At 36.7% G+C, this 15,002-nt stretch overlaps 1 protein-coding gene and 1 pseudogene across 1 annotated transcript; both read right to left on the reverse strand.

Moving 5' to 3' along the window:
- Positions 1-2,274: 2,274 nt before the first annotated feature.
- On the reverse strand, positions 2,275-3,333 carry LOC127985973 (trace amine-associated receptor 13c-like; annotated as a pseudogene).
- A 5,598-nt stretch (positions 3,334-8,931) lies between these two features.
- Positions 8,932-9,981, reverse strand: LOC127986000 (trace amine-associated receptor 13c-like). Its single transcript, XM_052588230.1, has one exon. The coding sequence runs from the start codon at positions 9,934-9,936 to the stop codon at positions 8,932-8,934; it is 1,005 nt and encodes a 334-aa protein (XP_052444190.1). The 5' UTR covers positions 9,937-9,981.
- Positions 9,982-15,002: the final 5,021 nt, after the last annotated feature.

Here is a 15,002-nt window from a genome sequence, read left to right on the forward strand (position 1 = left end):
TTGGGCAGCTACTACAGCAGCTGAACGAGGAATCTCTACGTCAGCTATTAAGATCATAGGCAGATGGTCTTCCTCAGTATTTGAATCATACATCAGACCTGAGAAAAAAAAAAAAAAAAAGACATACTCGAAGCTCAGCAAGCTCTCCAGTAACAAATCAGGTAAATTTTCATGCGATTACTGGTGGTGGTGTTACTGGTGGTATATTTAATTAAAAAATAAAATAAATCATTATCCAATCACGTCTTTCATACTTCAGTAAATAAGATTGATACTTACACGTTTGAGTTCGCACATGCCGACGCGATAACCTCCACCCTCCCCACCACCACCAGGATGGTCCTGTCCTTACCTTCCAGGGGGTTCGGCTGTGCCCCTGCCTTCTTCTTCAGGCAGGAAATGCTGGTCCGCTACCCTCGGATTATGAACTATGGACGGGGCCTTCCGCCAAAGAAATGTATAATAATGCTTGCTGTGTTGTCAATGTATGCTTTGTACATTTTATCTCCCGAGTCTTTCTGGTAGAACTGCAAGAACACTTGTGTAGCTATTTTTATAGATTTAGCCAAAGCATTTGATACAGTGAACCTTTACATTTTTTTGGAAGAGCTACAAAATGTTGGTTTTCCTGACCATATTGTTGATTGGTTTACTAAATAATTGGCAGATAGAACTCAGTGTGTTTATTTTGACAATTCCAAATCAGAAACTCTGAGTGTACCTTGTGGTGTACCGCAAGGATCAGTCTTAGGCCAATTTTATTTACTCTTTATATTAATAACTTGTGTGACTGCATTTCTCAGGCTCATTTCCATTTTTATGCTGACGATACAATTATTAATTGTGAGGCTGCGACTTTACACCAAGCTTTTTCTTATTTCTAAATCTGTTTTTAACCTTGTTCATATACAACTGTATCGGCTTAATCTAGTTTTGAATGTTGAGAAAACTATTATGCTTTACTCAAAATGTTATCTGTACCTACAGTTCGTACAGAGCTTGGTAAGAAGGCTTTTAGTTATGAAGCCCCGTCCACCTGGAACACATTCTAGTCTGAATTGCAATTGCGAACTCTGATTTATTTGAGTGAATTTAAACAACGCATGAAAGTCTTGGAAATAGATGCCATATATTGTTGTCTGTTTTTAAAATAACCAAATTGTTTTAAACCTATGGTTGGTATAAATTGTACTTTTAAGTAGTCTGATGTTGATGTTGTTTGTTTATGTGTCTGAGGATATTCAATAAATGTCTCTTGTTGTTGTGCATATGCTTGGTGATCATATTTGTAATTATGTGCTGTTTATATGCTGCCATTATGGCCAGGTATCTCTTGGAAAAGAGGTTTTAAATTTCAGTGAGATCATCTGGTTAAATAAAGGTTAAATAATAATAGTAAAAAAGTAAAATAAATATATATATATATATATATCAGAGCCACAGTTTAAAGTGTAACCAACAGTCCAGTAAAATAATCCAAAAGTAGCTTTCAAAATTAAATAATAAATAAAAGGAAAAGTATATTGACAAAACTATATAATTAGTCAAAGCATTTGATTAAAAAAAATGGTTTGCATGAATTTTTAGCCTTTGTTTGAATCATAAAAATTCGGCCTACATGAGGTGATGTTGCGCAGTTACAACATTAATTTATTCACATCAGTTTATATGAAACATTAAACATTAGTTCAGCTTAATTGAAAAGTTGGAATAAAATATGTAATATTGTTATTTACCTTTGTGTGTAGCCCCACACTTTAAATGCCTTTTGGGTGAATCTGAAGTTGCTTTGAGATGATTTAATCTTAGCAGGCTGTAAGCCATTTAATTTTTCTTTTTGTGACGAACCACAACAATAATAGACATGACACTTACACAGAGTTTTAATTGACTGTCTTTTTTTCATTATGTTTTTGATATCAACACAGATTCAGCATGACTGATAAAAGTGAAGCATAAAGTACATAATATCTGTCTTTATCAAATTTATTCCATTAGATTGAAGATTTGTGATAAAATGTTCCTAATAAGCTATTGCATCACAACTGAACATTTTGTCACTTAAACTTACTGTGTGAAAATAAATTTACTTAATTGTTAAATTCTGACAAAACCGGCAACTGTTAAAAAGCAATGACATTCAATAAAACAAGCTATAATATTAAAATGCATGGAGTTTAAATTATGCCTATTATGATTATTTAACTTTATGATTTTTTTGGCAATTATAGTTTTTGTGAAATTGTTCTCAGAATGATGGCTTTATCAGTTTAATTACAATTGCTGTTCTGTAAAAATATTAACCAGAGAAGATGCTGGCTGAAATATTTTCAGAGTTAAGATTAGTTTAACTGTCTTTTTAAACCAGGGATAAAATAAAGCATAGACCATAGGATTCAGACCTGAGTTAATATACACGACCCACATCAAAAAATTAATGGTTGTGGAAAAAACTGCCGATATGGAACAGATATAGTATGGAATCCAACAAAGCAGATAAACTGTGACAATGATTCCTAATGTCAGAGCAGCTTTGCTCTCAGATTTCCTTCTCACTGAACCTTCATTTATGCATTTGCCACCCTTCATCATGGTGTTTATAACATTCACTTGCTGATGTACAACATAGAAAATTCTCAAATATAAAGATATGATCAGGATACAAGGAAAAATTAAACACATGATCAGATCAGTAACACTCCAAGCAAAACCCATCATAACAGAACACTCTCCATAACACGTATTTGTTGTGCGTGAAAAGTCAAAATGACCATTATTAATTGCAAAGGCAGTGCTATAAGTTGAGGAGAAGACCCAGCTCAGACAGATGCTTATTATTGTTTTAGTCATGGTTATTTTCTGTGGGTACTGTAAAGGGTGACAAACAGCCACATAACGATCAACAGCAATTAAAACTAAATTACTAAGAGATGCTGTGAGAAGCATCGCAAAAAATATTGAATAGAGTCCACAGAAAGTGTCTCCAAAGTACCAACACATCTCAATCAGCTTTATGGCCTCTATGGGCATCACAAGTCCAACAAGCATGTCGGCAACAGCAAGAGAGGGGATGAGCAGGTTGGTTGGAGTGTGAAGCTTCTTGAAGTGAGAGATGGAGATGATCACCAGCAGGTTCAGAAATATAGTCCATGCTGACAGCAATGAAAAAAACATATACATGATATTGGATTCGTGTCTGGAGTGCTTTCCCTTGATACATGATGAGTTGATAGCAGGAAAGCAGTATTGAATCTCATGATCCTCTGTCTCATAGACCATGTGTGAGTCTCCTACTGTTATGAGTTTGTTCTTCTCTCATTACTGTCCGTTCATTTATAAAGTGTCAGTGATCACACTGACCAACCCATCAACCGCCCACACTGATGCTGCATAACAACATTATTTTCCTCCAACACTTTCAACTTTAATGTGACTGATGTGATCTTTGAACACCTTATTTAGGACCTTTAAAGTATTCCTGCTATACATTTTTTGTAATTATTATTTTCCCATTAATTATCTAGATGGGTGACCCTCAATAGTCTAATCTGTTCCATCACAATTTCATAATGAACCAAATATATTTATAATTTTTTTACCAAAAGGTCTCTAACATTTTGCTTTACAATTTAATTAAATATATATTTATTCTGTCATGCTGCAAGTCCCTAAGCAAAGCACAGCACTTTGTTTACGCAAGAAGCTGAGTATGTGGTGTTTTCAGAAATCTGGTTCCCAAGAATGCAGCAAACTCAATGTCTGCATTTGTTTTGAATTTAACATATATTTGAGAAAGTAAAGTACCAAAAGTAATTAATGCAATGTGGTTGCATAGGGCCCCATGTCATGGGTGCAGATAGCAATCCTTGGTAACAATACCTTTGATAAAGATTGTGGAAATAAAGTGAGGTAGATAATTGCACATTACTAATGAAGAAAATCAGTATGGATGTGTGCAAGATTATTTGACAACATTTAAAAGATGCACGGAGGAGAAGCCCAAACTAAACTCAACGGCCATATGATGTTGATATAATCATGGTCCATGATATTGGCAAAGAAAGTGTAATAAACAATTATTTGTGGCTGTATATAGTTCTCAAGATGGAAATGACATTTAGCTCCCACTTTATGGTTGGGGTGCCCGGGCGCTTGATCTAAACTGGTTGTCCCTATTCTCTTAATGAGTAATGGGTGTTTTTTGGGCGTAACGTGCAATAAACCAATCAAAGTCTCATCTTCCATTCCCTTTAAGAGCCAGTTGCGCTCGTGCCATGACGAATTTGCTATTTACACGGCGGAATTTGGCAAGTGCGAATACAGAACTTGTCTTCGAGATGAAATGGAGCTGCTCATGTGTGTGCAAATAGCCTAATTCTGATACATGCGATGACTATGCATTATGACATGTAGGCATTTATATATATATATATATATATATTTAATTAGCCAACAAAAAAAATCTTATGCATTGCAATCCTTACATTTTTTATATTTGCCATGTCTGTGTGCTGCTGTGCATCCCTGTGTTTAATAAGCAGCGTGTACCATTGCGCCAGACTTTAGACCAGGTTTGAGCTATTGAGTCTATTTCCAGCTCCTTGAAATAGCAATGCACCAGCAATGCACCTGAACACACCTCTTTTTTAGCCCAGTACGCAAAAATTTGTGCAAATGCTTTTGCTAATTAAACAACGTAGCACTGGACTGAAACTAGCAAACACACTTGCGCTGCGCCTTGCATCACATTGCACAAAAAAATGTATTCCATGGCTCTATCTTCCTTATAGCAGCGATCATGACAGAAAACCAGACCAAAACAGTATATTCCTTTTATTTTTCCATTATATTTCTGCACGGTGCTTTTTGTTTCCATTGTATGTTTCTATGGATCACCTCTCCCATCCGGAATACCCCCTCCTCCTGCTGGAGAAGGGAAATAGAGTGTTCCTGGTCCTCGCTGCTCTAATTAGCTGCCAGTTTATACATCTCGTGCAGAGCACTGTCAATCCAAGATAGTCCTTATGCGAATTACGCTGCCTTTGTGGAGTGAATCTCAGGAGAATCTCGCCAGTTCCATTCCTGACCCAGTGTCAAGCTCACCATCTCCCCAATGTTCTCTCGCAGGGAACATCCACGGGGTTGGCCTCTTCGTGAAAACCAGACGCGTACCCTACCACCTCACAGGGCACATCTGCGGGTTCGGCCGCTTCGTGAAAGCCTGAAGCGAGCCCTGCCTCGCAGGGAACATCAGGGGACTCGGCCACTTTGTTAAAGCCAGAAGTGAGCCCTGTCGCCTCGCAAGGAACTTCCTGAGCCACTCAACCTCAGAGCCAGGTTTACGTAGTCCTCCAGCATCTCCTGGGGGTGCCAGTATGGCATGACAGTTTTAAAGGGCTCGCCTAGTCCTCCCCAGAAGAAGACCATTAAGCAGGTCTTCTCTGTCGCCGAAAACCGAGCCCTCAATGCTATCAATGTCAAATGCAGAAACATTAACTCATCCATTCATGACCTCAAGGTTAGATTATTGTAATGCTTTATTGGGTGGTTGTTCTGCACGCTTAGTGTTACTAGAACCAGGAAGTATGACCATATTACTGTTAACTGTTAACTCTGCATTGACTCCCTATCAAACATTGTATAGATTTTAAAATCTTGATTATTACTTTTAAAGTCCTGAATTATTGAGCACCTCAGAATTTTCAGTATTTGAACAAGCTATTATTGCACTATAGTCCTCCACGTCCACTGCATTCTCAAAACTCTGAAACTGACAATTTGATAATACCGCAAATATCAAAATCAACTGTGGGGTGGCAGCCCTTTTCCTAATTAGCTCCCAAACTCTGGAACAACATACCTAACATTGTTCGGGAGGCAGACACACTGTCAGTTTAAATCTAGATTAAAGACCCATCTATTTAATCTGTCTATTTAATCTGTCCGAATTTAATTTTCTCCAATTCAATTTGGATAAGACAGAGATATTAATTATGGGACCAAAAAAAAACATATTTCCAATGTTACAAAAACTGCATTCTTCCATCTTAGAAACATTGCCAAGCTACGAAACATGTTATCTGTTTCTGATGCAGAAAAGCTAGTTCATGCATTTATGACCTCTAGACTGGACTATTGTAATGCACTTCTCGGTGGTTGTCCTGCTTCGTCAATAAACAAGCTACAGGTAGAACTAACAATTATTGCTACATGTGTGACTGCATCATATCATAATTATTAATTAATAATATTAATAATGTTCATTGTCTAGCTGACTACGTCTTGTATTATTTTTTTCTAAAAGTCCTGTCAAACGTGCACAAACTGACAGTCATCACCATAAGCTACTACTAAATATTGTAGAAACATAATTTTCTGTAAAGTTGCTTTGTAACGATTTATATTGTAAAAAGCGCTATAGAAATAAACTTGAATTGAATTGAAAACTTGAATTGAATCTTAAACATAACACACTAACACATTTCTAATATTCAAATACATTAAAAGATGTTTAGGCTGGATTAGTAAGGAAAATCCTGAATTGGGAACATTTCCCATAACACACAATGTACTTGCTACATCATTAGAATGGCATATATTTTTCTGTTTCTCTCTTATTCCGAGGTCTTTGTAGCCACCAGATCCAGTCTGTATCCAGATCCACAGTCAAGACATTGTCTCCTAGATGGCCACCAGGACAAGACTACAGGAAACAGATGATTCTTCTGCAAAATCTGACTGGAACTGAACTGCTGGTTTTGACCGGTAAGAGGAGAACTGGCCCCCTGACTGAACCTGGTTTCTCCCATGGGTTTTTATCCATTCTGTCACCGATGGAGTTTTGGTTCCTTTCTGCCGTCACCTTTGGCTTGCTTAGTTGGGGACACTTAATTACCAACATTTTCGTTGACTTGATTGCACAGATACTATTTAAACTGAACTGAGCTGGATGATGACATAATTTAATTAAATGATGAACTGTCTTTAAGCTTTACTGACAGACTATTTTCCTATTTAATGCTGTTAAAAGCACTATATAAATGAAGGTGACTTGACTTGACAATAAAATACAATGTGTAAACATAAGTTAATAACTTTTACAGCATTTATTAATTTAGATTAATATTCATTTCTACATATACTAATACATTTTAAAATTTCAATCGGCATAATAACAACCAATAGTACTTAATAACTGCCATTGTTATAGTTAATAATAAATTATTATATTATATAATATTATATTATATTATATTATATTATATTATATTAATAAATGTTGTAAAAAAATATTGTAAAAAAAAAAAATCATGACCCCCCCCCCCCCCCCAAAAAAAAAACATCTCTCTCTCTCTCTCTCTCTCTCTCTCTCTCTCCTTAATTAAAAGTTGTGTAATTTGATTATCTCATGTAAATAAACTGTAGATGCAAATGGAAACACTGCAAATATTTCCTGTAGTCCATGGGTTGAAATGTTATTTACAGTAAACTCTGAAGTCCTGTTATGGACATCGTAATTTGTTATTTATGAAATGTGCACCTGAGGATGCTGTTAAGACCTGTGCTACCTGTGCATGCAGAGATGATCCTCAAGTGTATCAATCATTCATTAAAGGTTCAAAAGAAACCTTCTTCAAACACACACAACAATCTGATGCAACAGTCTCACTTCATATTAAGCGACCCTATAATACCTATGTACTTACATATAACTAGAAGTGTATGTAGTATGTAGTCACAGTGTAAGTACAAATTGATACAAAGTATCTACATATGTAATATTTCTGTAACTCCACACATGTAACAACCCTCCAAATGGTTTGTGTTATTAAAAATTTCTAACAGGACATATATATATATATATATATATATATATATACACGTTGTAACAACAAACAAGAGCAATAAGAGTATAAGAGCAATTAGAACCGTTTGATCTAGTGGGTGTAGATGGGTAGGTTTAGGGATATGTAAAAGTATCTCAAGTTGGATCTCAAGTTGGTGGAGTAGGTGCACCATTGTAGTACCAGTGTAACTCCTCAGCAGCTGTCCGCTTAATATGTAGTGTAACATTCTGGAAACCAACCACTTACACTGTGGTAACATATGTACACATCTAGTTAATATGTAAGCACACAGGTATTAGAGCCACAATGTAAAGTGGGACCACCAGTCTACTAAAATAATCCAAAAGTGGCATACAAAATTAAATGATAAATAAAAGGAAAAGGAAAAGTGTATTAGCGGTCAAAACTATTTAATTAGTCAAAGCATTTGATTAGAAAAAGAAAAAATGGATTAATTTCAGCCTTTGTTTGGATCAAAAAAAAAAAGAAAAAAAAGGCCTACATGGGGTGATGTTAAACACTTACAGCATTAATTTATTCAGATTAGTTTAAATGAAAAATTGAACATGACTTCAATTTACTTGAAACGTTAGAATAAAATATGTAATATTGTTATTTATCTGTGTGTGTAGCTCCACCCTTTAAATGCTTTTTGGATGAATCTGAAGTTATTTTGTTTCAGATAATTTAATATGAGGTGTGCTGTAAACCATTTTAATTAATCTTTTTGTGATGAACCACCACAATAATACACATGACACTTACACAAAGTTATAATTGACTGTCCTGTTTTTGTCTGTTATTGATATATCAGCACAGATTCAGCATGACTGATAAAAGTGAAGCCTAATACAGAATTTCTGTCTTTATCATTTATTCCATTAGATTAAAAGTATTTATGATTACATTTTCCTAATAAGCTAATGCATCACAACTTAACATATATATATATATATATATATATATATATATATATATATATATATATATGTTATAAAATAAACTCTATGCATTTTAATATTATAGTTATATTTTAATATTATATATATATATAGTTCTCAGGCTGATGGCTTTATCAGTTTAATTACAATTGATGTTCTGAAAAAATATTGACCAGAGAGGATGCTGGCTGAAATATTTTCAGAGTTAAGATGAGTTTAACTGTCTTTTTAAACCAGGGGTAAAATAAAGCATAGACCATAGGATTCAGACCTGAGTTCATATGTAAGACCCATAATAAAACATTTATGGTTGTGGAAGAAGCTCCTGATATGGAACAGATATAGTATGGAATCCAACAAAGCAGATAAACTGTGACAATGATTCCTAATGTCAGAGCAGCTTTGCTCTCAGTTTTCCTTCTCACTGAACCTTCTTTTACACATTTTCCACCCTTCATCAGGGTGTTTATAACTTTCACTTGCTGATGTACAACATAGAAAATCCTCAAATATAAAGATATGACCAGGACACAAGGAAAAATAAAACACAAGATCAGATCAGTGATGCTCCAAGCAAAACCCATCATAACAGAACACTCTCCATAACACATGTTTGTTTTGCGTGAAATGTCAAAATAACCATTATCAATAACAAAGGCAGTGCTATAAGTTGAAGAGAAAACCCAGCTCAGACAGATGCTTATTATTGTTTTAGTCATTGTTATTTTCTGTGGGTACTGTAAAGGGTGACAAACAGCCACGTAACGATCAACAGCAATTAAAACTAAATTACTAAGAGATGCTGTGAGAAGCATCGCAAAAAATATTGAATAGACTCCACAGAAAGTGTCTCCAAAGTACCAGCACATCTCAATCAGATTTATGGCATCTATTGGCATCACAAGTCCAACAAGCAGGTCAGCCACAGCCAGAGAGAGAATGATCAGGTTGGTTGGAGTGTGAAGTTTCTTGAAGTGAGAGATGGAGATGATCACCAGCAGGTTCAGAAACACAGTCCACACTGACAGCAATGAAAAAAACATATACATGATATTGGATTCATGTCTGGAGTGTTTTCCCTTGATACATGATGAATTGATGGCAGGAAAGCAGTGTTGAATCTCATGATGCTCTGTCTCATAGACCATGTGTGATTCTCCTATCGTTACGAGTTCGTTCTGCTCTCCTTACTGTCCTTTCTTTTATACAGAATCTGCATCAGACTGACCAACCCATCTACCGCCCACACTGATGCTGCATTATAACATTATTTTCCTCCAACATTTTGAACTTTAATGTGACTGATGTGATCTTTAAACCCCTTATTTAGAACCTATACAGTATTCCTTTTATATTTGTTTACTTATTATCTTCCTATTAATTATCTTGATGGGTGGCCCTCAATAGTTTAATCGGTTCCATTACAGTTTCATAATGAACCAAAAATATTTATTAAACTTTTCATATTTGCCCAAAAGGTCTCTAACATTGTGCTTTGCAATTTAATTAAATATATATATATATATATATATATATATATATATATATATATATATATATATATATATATATATATATATATATATATATATATATATACACACACACACACACACACACACACAGGTCCTTCTAAAAAAATTAGCATATTGTGATAAAAGTTCATTATTTTCCATAATGTAATGATAAAAATTTAACTTTCATATATTTTAGATTCATTGCACACCAACTGAAATATTTCAGGTCTTTTATGGTTTTAATACTGATGATTTTGGCATACAGCTCATGAAAACCCAAAATTCCTATCTAAAAAAATTAGCATATCATGAAAAGGTTCTCTAAACGAGCTATTAACCTAATCATCTGAATCAACTAATTAACTCTAAACACCTGCAAAAGATTCCTGAGGCTTTTAAAAACTCCCAGCCTGGTTCATTACTCAAAACCGCAATCATGGGTAAGACTGCCGACCTGACTACTGTCCAGAAGGCCATCATTGACACCCTCAAGCGAAAGGGTAAGACACAGAAAGACATTTCTGAACGAATAGGCTGTTCCCAGAGTGCTGAATCAAGGCACCTCAGTGGGAAGTCTGTGGGAAGGAAAAAGTGTGGCAAAAAACGCTGCACAATGAGAAGAGGTGACCGGACCCTGAGGAAGATTGTGGAGAAGGACCGATTCCAGACCTTGGGGGACCTGCGGAAGCAGTGGACTGAGTCTGGAGTACAAACATCCAGAGCCACCGTGCACAGGCGTGTACAGGAAATGGGCTACAGAGAAGCAGCACTGGACTGTTGCTCAGTGGTCCAAAGTACTTTTTTCGGATGAAAGCAAATTTTGCATGTCATTCGGAAATCAAGGTGCCAGAGTCTGGAGGAAGACTGGGGAGAAGTAAATGCCAAAATGCCTGAAGTCCAGTGTCAAGTACCCACAGTCAGTGATGGTCTGGGGTGCCATGTCAGCTGCTGGTGTTGGTCCACTGTGTTTTATCAAGGGCAGGGTCAATGCAGCTAGCTATCAGGAGATTTTGGAGCACTTCTTGCTTCCATCTGCTGAAAAGCTTTAAGGAGAAGAAGATTTTGTTTTTTCAGCACGTCCTGCCACCTGCGCACAGTGCCAAAACCACTGGTAAATGGTTTACTGACCATGGTATTACTGTGCTCAATTGGCCTGCCAACTCTCCTGACCTGAACCCCATAGAGAATCTGTGGGATATTGTGAAGAGAAAGTTGAGAGACGCAAGACCCAACACTCTGGATGAGCTTAAGGCCACTATCGAAGCATCCTGGGCCTCCATAACACCTCAGCAGTGCCCCAGGCTGATTGCCTCCATGCCACGCCGTTTGAAGCAGTCACTTCTGCAAAAGGATTCCCAACCAAGTATTGAGTGCATTTCCCTCATCATTTAGACAGGCACATATAACTCCACTACTTAAGAAACCCAACCTCAACCCATCTCTTTTACAGAACTACAGACCAGTTTCCCTTCTTCCTTTTATTGCAAAAACACTTGAACGAGCTGTGTTCAAACAAGTCTCTACATTTCTCACACACAACAATCTCCTTGACAGCAACCAATCTGGCTTCAGAAGTGGACATTCAACTGTGACGTCCTTGCTCTCAGTTGTTGAAGCTCTAAGACTGGCAAGAGCAGAATCCAAATCTTCAGTACTTATCCTGCTTGATCTGTCCGCTGCTTTTGACACGGTTAACCACCAGATCCTCCTATCAACGCTACTAGTGAAAGGCATCTCAGGAACAACACTTCAATGGTTTGAGTCTTACCTATCAGATAGGTCCTACAAAGTATCTTGGAGAGGTGAGGTGTCCAAGTCTCAACATCTAACTACTGGGGTGCCTCAGGGCTCAGTTCTTGGACCACTTCTCTTCTCTGTCTACATGGCATCATTAGGTTCTGTCATTCAGAAACATGGCTTTTCATACCACTGCTATGCTGATGACACTCAACTCTACCTCTCATTCCATCCTGATGATCCGACGGTAGCTATTCACATCTCAGCTTGTCTATCTGACATTTCTTCCTGGATGATGGACCATCACCTTCAACTCAACCTTGCCAAGACAGAACTGCTTGTGATTCCAGCAAACCCATCGTTCCATCACAATTTCACCATCAAGTTAGGCACATCAACCATAACTCCTTCAAAAACAGCTAGAAGCCTTGGAGTTATGATTGATGATCAGCTGACTTTCTCAGACCACATTGCTAAAACTGTCTGATCCTGCAGATTTGCTTTATTCAACATCAAGAAGATCAAGCCCTTTCTTTCGGAACATGCTGCACAACTCCTTGTTCAAGCTCTTGTTCTGTCCAGGCTGGACTATTGCAATGCCCTCCTGGCAGGTCTTCCAGCCAATTCTATCAAACCTTTAAAAGTAATTCAGAACGCGGCAGCAAGATACATTTTTAATGAGCCAAAAAGAATACACGTCAAACCTCTGTTTATCAATTTGCACTGGCATCCAATAGCTGCTCGCATAAAATTCAAGGCATTGATGTTTGCCTACAAAACTACCACTGGCTCTGCACCCATTTACCTTAATTCGTTACTTCAGACTTATGTGCCATCTAGAAGCTTGCGTTTTGCAAGTGAACGTTGCTTGATTGTGCCATCCCAAAGAAGCAAAAAGTCACTTTTACGGACTTTTAAATTAAATTTTCCCTTCTGGTGGAATGAACTCCCCAACTCAATCCGAGCAACTCAGTCCTTAGCCATCTTCAAGAATTTGCTTAAAACACATCTCTTCCATCTTTATTTGACCCTCTAACTTTAACACTCACTATTCTAATTCTATTCTATAAAAAAATCTAACTACCTTTCTAATCTTTTTTGTATTCTATTTTCTATTCATTTATTATGCAATTGTATATGTATGTGTGTGTGTATGTGTAAAGACCTCTAACTAGCTTGCTTCACACATAGGCTACTCCGTCTGTAGTTCCATGCGTATGCGTATGCGTTTCGTTTTTTTTTTTTTTTATTCACCCATGTTAACAGATTCCAGCGTTCACACGGTTGCGATCCATCAGTGCTTTCCAAGAGCTTTGCGTCTGCAGCAGGGCAGTGATCGTTTACGTACCGAGTAGCGGACTGCAAACGTGTCCTGTGTGAAAGCACAATGAGTATGAGTCCGTGCTGCTTCAGCACCACATATGTAACTCACACGGACTGTATACGCACTGCAGACGGATTACGTGTGAAACAGGCGTGCGTCTTGTGGAGGTTTCCATTGGGAAGCTTGTTTAAAAAAAAATAAAATAATACCCTGAAGCAAACCCAGCGACTTCAGCTGCATCCCTGTTAGCATGTCATGTTTGATGTGGTAATTTCACACTAGGCATACACACAGGTTTAAAGACTCATTCTCGCCCCCTATAGATTCGGCTAGGTATACAACTGCACTAAAATATCATGGTGAAAGTCATCATATCTCGCGTAGTATAGACCCAGCTCTCAACCCAGCTCTCAACCGTTAACCAAGAATAGATTAACGGCGATATTTTTTTTGTATCGCCCGATGGGAGTTTCACGTTAACACAGCACGTTAACTGCCCACCATTAATATATATATATATATATATATATATATATATATATATATATATATATATATATAATTCTGTCGTGCTGTGAGTTCCAAAGTGAAGCACAGGATTTTGTTTACGCAAGAAGCTGAATATGTGGTGTTTTCAGCAATTTGGTTCCAAAGAATGCAGCAAACTCAATGTCTACATGTGTTGTGAGTTTAACATATATTTGGGAATGTAACATCAGAGCTGGATTTACCTACAGTAATTAATGACATGTGGTTGCATAGGGCCCCATGTCATGGGTGCAGACAGCAATGCTTGGTAACAATACCTTTGATAAAGATTGCTTGTGGCAGTGTTAATGTTTTTAAATTAATAAGCAGCACTATCAAGTGAAGAGAAGATGAAAGAAAGTGAGGTAAATAATTGCACGTTAATAATAAAGAAAATCAGACTGGATGTGTGCAAGACTATTTGAAAACATTTAAAAGATGCACTGAGGAGAAGCCCAAACTAAACTCAACGGCCATGTGATGCTGACATAATTATGGTCCATGATATTGGTAGAATTGTAATAAACAATTATTTGTGGCTGTATATAGTTCTCAAGATGGAAATGACATTTAGCTCCCACTTCATGTCATGCCCCTGGACTCTTTCTGTGTATTTTCCCCCCGTCCATGTGCCTGCTCTGACCTAGTTTTCCTATGTTAATTGTTCAATCTGATTTCAGGTATGTCTCCTTGTTTCCAAATTAATTTCTGTACTTTAGCTTTAGTCATTTTAGTCTATGTTTGTCAGATCTACTATGCTGTGTTTATGTCTCATTGCCAGTGGTGGACGAAGTACACAAATCAAGTACTTGAGTAAAAGTACAGATACATATAATAAAATATTACTCCAGTAAAAGTAAAAGTACTCCTTTTTCAATTTTACTCAAGTAAAAGTACAAAAGTACTCAATTTTTTATATACTTAAGTAAAAAAAGTACTGCAAGATAGATGTTTGCAATTTTATATAGGCTACTTAATTTAATTTTATATTAGCACATTTTTTTATAATCCTACTGCTCAAAATACCTTGGATTTTTTCCAAAATAACCACTATATGGAGTCAAGATATTTTTGTTGTTGATATGGACTACACTGATTAGAGTAATGT

This window comes from Carassius gibelio, chromosome B21 (genome assembly GCF_023724105.1).
Source record: "Carassius gibelio isolate Cgi1373 ecotype wild population from Czech Republic chromosome B21, carGib1.2-hapl.c, whole genome shotgun sequence".
Lineage (NCBI taxonomy): Eukaryota > Metazoa > Chordata > Actinopteri > Cypriniformes > Cyprinidae > Carassius > Carassius gibelio.

Coding starts and splice junctions, on each gene's coding strand:
- LOC127986000 (XM_052588230.1), bottom strand. CDS start 9,936: ATGGTCTATGAGACAGAGCATCATGAGATTCAACACTGCTTTCCTGCC.